The 7,488-nt window shown below is 54.5% G+C and overlaps 1 protein-coding gene across 2 annotated transcripts; it reads right to left on the bottom strand.

The window, feature by feature from the left end:
• Positions 1 to 3,376: 3,376 nt before the first annotated feature.
• Positions 3,377 to 7,243, bottom strand: FEZF2 (FEZ family zinc finger 2). Of its 2 annotated transcripts, none has more exons than XM_017854224.1 (5): positions 6,985 to 7,243; positions 5,725 to 6,660; positions 5,247 to 5,381; positions 4,917 to 5,049; positions 3,377 to 4,047 (listed from the first exon to the last, which is right to left on the bottom strand). In XM_017854224.1, exons 1-5 carry the CDS (start codon positions 7,021 to 7,023, stop codon positions 3,788 to 3,790), a joined length of 1,503 nt encoding a protein of 500 aa, XP_017709713.1. In that variant the 5' UTR covers positions 7,024 to 7,243; the 3' UTR covers positions 3,377 to 3,787. The 2 variants fall into 2 exon arrangements, with proteins under 2 accessions (XP_017709713.1, XP_017709714.1); XM_017854225.1 differs by having other exon boundaries at positions 5,725 to 6,631; positions 6,985 to 7,223.
• Positions 7,244 to 7,488: the final 245 nt, after the last annotated feature.

Here is a 7,488-nt window from a genome sequence, read left to right as displayed (position 1 = left end):
TGAAAAAGGTTTTTTTTTTTTTTTTTTTTTTTTTTTTTTGAGTCTTGCTGGCAAGATTGCTGAAGTGTGAGCAGTCATGGACAGAACAAACATCTTGTAGGGGAAAAGATAATTGGAGTCTTTTTTGTGTCTGTGACAGGATTCCCCTCCCCGCAATTTGATTTTTTAAAATATTTTTTAAGGGCAGCCTCTTCAATTTAATCAAGGTTAGAATATTAATATGTAGCTGATGACTACCTTGTTTAAGTCATTTATTAATATTGTAAACTACAAGTCATGCAAACAGTTTAATTTTAAGAGAGAGAAAAATCAGAAAACAGAGCCTTTCACCCATCAATTCCGATGCATGGTGAATAACTAAGAAGGATGAATAGCTAAGATGGTTACTGAAAGGGCTTAGTGTTGGCTTTAGAACTTGTACTGGCTGCGAAAGGTGTTTTGTAATTCAGGCAGAAGGTTCCTTTTCTCCTTGTACTACTTTTCAGGTGAAGGAATCCTTTCCTGAATCCCACACCTGAAGGAAGCTGACATCTTAAACCTGGGAGTGACTTCAAACTTGTGGAAAGTAGAACTGAGCCCTATAGATAACAGAGAATGCTGTTTATCTACAATTAGCGCCAGATGTGAAATAACACCTTCTCAGGTGAGAGCGATTGACAGAAGCTGGTGTGAAGGTTAAGTAACAATCACTTATGAGGAAACAACCTCAAGGATGTTGAAGTGTGCAAGAAACTCTACTCAGTTATACCCCTGAGCTACAGTTAATGTTCCTCCCCCCACCATTGCAGAGATGAGCAGTCCATGAGAGAAATGCCTCCACCTCTACGCATGAGTTTTTTATTATTTGCTGCCTAGTTTGCAAGCAAGCACGCCCCCACCCCTCTTCAGAAATGTAAGCCTGGAAGCAAATTTCTCCAGTTTTACGAGATGGGGGACCCTTGGAGTCTCTCTCCGTGAAAACTTAATACAGACTTTCTCAAGGAATGGTCTCTCACTTGATGTTTAGGAAGTTGTATCCCTGGGCGGTGGTGGGGAGGGAAGGCAGTCCCTCTTTTATTTATCTTTCCTTCTTAAAGAGAACTTGACCCTGATTTCCATGTGCAGGCCAACTTGTCCCATAACTTTTAAAAGAGAAGACTTTGCATTAAATTTTGTGGTATCTGTCCCTCACCCAAAGTTTTTGGAGCTATTTAAGAAAAAGGTGAGCTTGCCCTGGTCATTGTCTGGTCTTCAAGAACCACGTTTGCAAAGGATCCTCTCCAGAGGAAGTAAAAGATTTTGGTTGACATGGCTGTCATAGGGCACTGTCATAGAACACCCAAGATCTCCCATACATAATGGGGGGAGAGCTCTAATAAAACACTATTGTACTATATGAGGACAAGGAAAGGGAGTTGACTCCTTAAACCGGCCTGCAATCTCCCTGGGGATAGATGTCTGGGAAAAGCAAGGCGATATTTTCATATCTTTAGCCGCCAAGTCCTCCTCGCCCATCCTGGGGTTTCCTGGGGTTTGTGGCATCCACCGAGATTTCGGAGTTAAATCTGCATATTCCTCTGGGTCCCAATCTCCCCTCAGCGAACTGCAGCCAGAACGAGCTAACATTTAAATTCCCCCTCGCTTCCTCTTCCCCCCTCCCCTGGCTGCGTCTTCCTAGACTTGAGGGGAGGAGGGGAGGAATACAAAAAAACGAGGACGCTCTCCTTTCAGGAAATGGAATTCTAATGTACGCGTTCCTATTTCTGAATCGGAGGTACTAAAAATACCCCCGCGACAGCCTGAGGAAGCTGTCGCCGTCCTCTGTGCAAACAAAATCGACAATTCTCCTTCCCCGCGCAATGGGTCCGCGAATTGGGCGGCGGGCGGGGACAGAACCGTTGGCTGACCGGAACAGAACCTCCACCCTGCCCCAGAGCGTCTTTCTCCGAGCCCCAACCCCGAGATTCTTCCTCCATTGAAGCGTAGGCCTCCTAAAACCCCCGGAGTTCGAATCCTTGCTCTACCAAGCCTGGTGACTCCAGGCATGTGACATAGTTCGTCTCTGCCTCTATTTCTCCGTCTGTAGAGTGGGAATAATCACGCCCAGCTTGAGGGTTATAGTTACCGTTGGAGAGGATGTGTGTTAAGTTCCTGACATAGAGCAAGCCCTCGGGAGATGACAGGGTTTTCGCTCATGGAAACCACTGGCACGCTCAGCACTGAGCGCCCACTGTATACCAGGTGTTTGGGAAACCCGCACTCGAATCACTTTCCGAGTTACTTAGGGGAGTGAGGGGGTGCCCTTTGCTTTAAGCATCTTTCCCTCCAAATAGTCGCCTCCCGCGGTGGAAATCCGCGTGGGGTCAGCTCCCAGTCACACTCGCCCCCTCAATGGGGAGGTTGCGTGGAAGCGCACTCCGGGGCCCCGCGCCGCACTTCCTCCTGGCGCTGGGGAACATTGTTCCAAAAGACGTGGGCTGAATCGCCGCGCGGATATTAAAAGTGTGTGTGGGGGGAGGCCCGGCGCGACGCGCCAGTAATCCGAGCTCTTGATTATCCAGATTCGGATCAAACGGGGCGGCGGCGGCCGGCCCCCTCCTGGGAATGATTAGATGATTAATGTAATGCTGTTTGAAGGGTCTCTGTTTTCTCTCTTAATTTGGGTCATTACTTAGAAAGCAAGCGTGAGATCATTTCATCAGCGTGCTCAGCGGCAGAGATAGCTATTCAGGAAATGGGCTAACGGAGCGGTAATCAGGACCCAGGAGGCGGCGGCGGCGGCGGCGGCGGCAGCGAGCTCTGGGAGCCAGGGCGCGCCCTCCGGCGGCAGGGCTCTCTGCACCGGGAGGCCCGCCCCAGACCAAGAGCGCAGGCCAGTGAGCCTCGAGGCTCTGGCTGGGCTGGGGGACTCTTACCCTCCAGTTCTCGCCGCCAAGGGAGATTGGGAGCGGTGGTTGCCCTCCTTAGGTATCCCGGAGAAGGGGACGTGCCCAGAAGCGCTCCGGTGGGGTAGGGCGTAGACCACTTACCCTCACGGGGCGTGGCGCTTTGCTCAAGGACGTTCCCCAAAGCTGCTCCCTAACACCCAGTCGCTTTTAACCCTTTTCTTTGAATTTGCTTACCCAAATAAGGCAACACCCAGAATCCCAAGCGTCTGAACAGTCACCAAATAAAAACTTGGCACCTGCTGTAGGCCGACGTAGGCCTGCTCGCCCTCACTCCTGGGGGCCTTAGCACACAAGCGCAGCAAGAACACCGGTTTGGCCTCAACCCTGGCCCCAGCGCCCCAAAGTTGGTGCATTTAGGAAGGAAATGCTATAAATGCCTAATTCCTTTTGGTTCTTTGGGGTTACTGAGCTAACCTCACCGCGAGGGGAGAGGGGGAAAAAAACGCGCACTAATGATTCTGTTTATTGAGTTATATACGTATATATTCCGTGTTCACTTGTACAGGAGGATTTACATGGCTGTATAAAGATGGTTAGGGGCACCGCGCTCTTCTGGGGCGCTCACGGTGACAGGCTGGGGTTAAAACTGGCTGCCCCAGGAGAAGCGGAGGCCTGGAATTAAATACGTTTCGGCGCACTGGATTTAAATAAGTTTCCTGAATATACAAAGGTGGGGGCCACGAGTTTGCTGCCAGTCATCGAGGAAACATTTAGCTTTCCAAAAATATGCTGGTTTCGATAAATAGATTTTAGCCTCTCTGCTATAGTTTTTTTTTTTCTTTTAATTTTAGAAATAAGTTTATATGTGTGATCTGTTTTCAGGTGGTACAGGGAGGGAAGGAAGGGCAAGGCAGTAGCTCTCAGCTCTGCACTGTCCTAGTCAGGTCCTTTGCGGAGGGGGCAGCAGGGCCCACGCTGTCGTGGAGTTTGCGCACATGTTTCTTTAAGTCAAAGTTTCTGCAAAACCCTTTGCCGCAAGTGGCGCACGTGAAAGGCTTCTTGTCGTTGTGGGTGTGCATATGGAAGGTTAGGTTGTAGACCTGGTGGAAGGCCTTGTTGCAGATGGTACATTTGTACTGCTTCTCGCCGCTGTGGGTCAGCTTGTGGTTCTTGTAGTTCCCTACAAGAGATCAAGAACAAAAAACGTGGGGGTATGGAGTAGAATGGTGGGGAGGAAGAGGCGGGCGTCCCAGGGGCAGCCCAGGTGCCTGCTCAAAAAAGGCGACGCTTGGCTAGGCGGGCGCGACCTCTTTGAGTGCAGAAGTTGTCAAACTTCGTAAGCGTCAAGCTGGGTGCTCTCCCGACATAACCGAGACTGAGTCCCGCAGAGCCGCTCTGCGCTCCGGCTCTGCGGGCCACAGAGGCTGGTGCAGCGTCCCTCCCGCCGCGCTCCGCCGGCCGGGAAACTTTTGCGTAGCCCAGAGACGCACCGAGTCCTTTTCCTGGCTGATGCCTCGCTAGAAGAAATTCGCACGAACCCGGGCTTCGTCCTTTTTTTCTCTCTCTCTTCTTATTTTTAAAGTTACTTCTTTCTCGCCCCCCAACTACCACCTGGAGATCCAAAAGTGCCTTGGAAAATCCGAGCCGGGGCAAGGATCATACCGGTTTCCCCAGTCTTAAATTGTTCCCGGGAGGAATTTGCCTCCAATATTTTTCATTTGAAAGGGAAGTCCCAGATACAAACGGAACCCTTTTCTATAGGGCAATACCCTCTCCTTTTCCTACATCCCTTCCCTCTGTCTCCGGACTTCCTTCCCACCTCTTGAATTCGAGTCTCTCTGTGCACCCAGCCTACATACAGCGTGGTCTACTAACCCCGCTAGGAGAGCTTTCCCCTACACCAGGCACAACCCGATTCTAAAGAAATGCTGCACCCGCGCCTGCAGCTTTCGCCTTCTCTCTCCAGATCCCTCTTTGCCTTCCTGCCAGCCAGTCGAGACCCAAGTCTTGAGGTGAGGTGAGAAGAGATGGCCTCGCCCGGCACGTTACCTTTTTGGTGAAAGCCTTTGCCGCAAAATTCGCAGACGAAGGGCTTGTAGCCCGCGTGGATGCGGATATGCGTGTTGAGCGTGGAGCTGCGGTTGAAGGCTTTGCCGCACTGGTTGCATTTATGCGGCTTTTCCTGCGGAGAGGGGCGAGCGCACAGTAAGGCCAAGACCCTGGCCCAGAGGCCACCTCGGGAACACCTGGAAGGGACACCCCCTCCCCCCTCTCAACCCTAGAGGGTAAGGGATAATCTTTGGCCATCCTATCCCCAGTGTTATCACTAAGATTCTGGGGGTTGCGCGAGGGCTGGGCCCGACCCCGGGGGCCACGTACCTGGGTGTGGATAATTTTGTGCCTGCAGAGCGTGCTGGCCTGGCGAAAGCCTTTGCCGCAGACTTTGCATACGAACGGTCTGGCTCCGGTGTGGACCGGCATGTGGCGGGTGAGGTTATAGTGAGCGTTAAACACCTATGGGAAGACACGGGGGACCTATATGGTGCGTCTGTCCGAGGGTCTACAATCAGTCCCGGGGGGACCACAGCCTACCTCCCCAACCAATACTCCCTTCAGAAACCAGAACATTTTTCAGTTTGGAAAGTGCTTCCCAAACTCCTGCTTACACCGATACTGTGTGACCGCTTACAAGGGCATCCCCATTTTACAGAATAGGAAACTGAGGCCCAACTAGACTCCCAATTTGGGTAGTCAACTACTGGGGAGCTCCTCAGCTTGAAGAAGGGCATTCCAGGCTGCCCCAAGGAAGCCGCCGCCGCCGGTCGCCCCTCCCGGCTCCCCGAACCCTGGGCCTCACCTTGCCGCACACCTCGCAGGTGAAGTTTTTGGGCTTGCCATCTGCGGAGCCCCCTGGCAGCTTGCTGTGGCCCTTGACGCCTCCGCGCTCGGCAGTCAGGGCCGAGTTCTCCTTCAGTACCTGCTCCAGTGGCGCCGGCAAGCGCTCCTTATGGGGATAGGGAGCCGGATGGGGGAACTTGTCCGCAGCCAAGCCAGCCAGCTTGGCGTTCTCCAGCAGAAAGAGCTTGGGGTGAGCAGCCAGGGCGGCGGGGGCCTGCGCATTTAGGAGGCCAGACGGGAAGAGGTGGCCGCTGAGGAGCTCAGACGGCGGGTACGCGGTCGAGTCCAGGTAGTTGAAGTAGTAGAGTGAGCCGCTGGCCGGCAGCCCCACAGCCTGGTTGATGACCTGCGGCTTGATGACCCTGCCCGCGGGCAGCGCAGACGGCGCCAGGCCCAGCTCGGCCTTGCAGCACACGCCACAGTTGGTTTTGCACAAGCCGCTGGCGCCGCACACTGGGGCCCCCCCGCCGCCGCCGCCGCCACCGCCGCCGCCTCCGCCGCCGCCCGCCCGGAGGCTGCTTTTCCAGAGCTCCGAGTAACTGAGCAGTGTCTTTGACGGCACCTCGTAGCCTAGGGGCTGGAGGGGGATCATACAGGGCAGCGGCGAGCAGAGGTTGAGCAGTTTCTTGCCCTGGCTGCCGTCCGCCTCTAGCGCTCCAGGCCGGGGCTCAAAGGGCGCGCGGGGCTCCGACGTCTTGGCCATGATGCGCTCGATGGAAAAGGCCAGTGTCTTGGAAGTGGCCGGCGACGCTCCGGCGCGCGGGCAGGCCGGGGGCACCATGGTCTCCAGGGAAGCCGAGCTTGCCATGGCGCGCGGAGCTGAGCCGAGCCAGGCTGGGCCAGGGCGCAGCCTCTCTCCTCTAAGTCTGCATTCCGGAAAAGGCAGGGGGGAAAACTGCAATTTAATAAGCACCTAGTCGGGCCCGGGTCACCCATTTGCATTCAAATGAACGGGGGCAAAACAAAGTGCACCCAAGGGTACCAAATTACCGCCCATTAACCCGGCGCGCAAAGGAACCCACCAGCCCCTGCCCTGGGACTTTGAAAAGGGGAAGAAGGGGGAGGGTTTACAAAAGAAAAGGGGGGGGGGCGGTGAGAAAAGAGTCTCAAATTAACCCCCCTGAGCCCTTCCCTGGACCCAGGCCTCTGCCACGCGTGCTGGGAGCTGGACAGTGAAGGGGCAAAGTTAAAGAGGACCGGAGAGCCACCTCGCATTTACCTCTTTCCCCCACCACCAAGGAGATGCGTTCCGAGCCATGCAGCGTGTCTCTTCTGTCACATTTTGATGGCAAACATCTTCCCCTCCGCGTGAGATCACTGTCTTTTACATTCAGCTGACATCACATGAAGTCACTTGAAGTGGAATGACATGGGCGGCGGCGCGGCTCCCGTAGCGGCCCCTGTGTTCCCCCGCGCCTGCCGGCCGCCGCCACCACCGCCCCTCAAACTTTAAAAGGAGGCAACTGGCGCCCGCGCTCCCCTCGGGAAAGTGCGAGCGGTTTGCGAATCGGGAAAGAGGGAAGAGACGGGAGGGGGAGGGGGAGGAATCGTGATGGTTTTGCCGGTGGAAGGAAAGGGGGGGGGACCCAAACCCAAACCTAGGCAGAGTTCCGTGCGTGATTCACAACTTTGGAGGCCTGCAGGTTTGGGGGACGCGGGGAGGGCGGAGGGTCCCGGACGCGGAGCGCCCAAAAGGGCCCCTGGGTGTCAGTCTAGTAGCCGA

Source organism: Rhinopithecus bieti, unplaced genomic scaffold, assembly GCF_001698545.2.
Source record: "Rhinopithecus bieti isolate Rb0 unplaced genomic scaffold, ASM169854v2 scaffold_36004, whole genome shotgun sequence".
Classification (NCBI taxonomy): domain Eukaryota; kingdom Metazoa; phylum Chordata; class Mammalia; order Primates; family Cercopithecidae; genus Rhinopithecus; species Rhinopithecus bieti.
The sequence above is the reverse complement of the archived record's forward strand: the minus strand, read 5'-3'. Positions and strand labels throughout refer to the sequence as shown.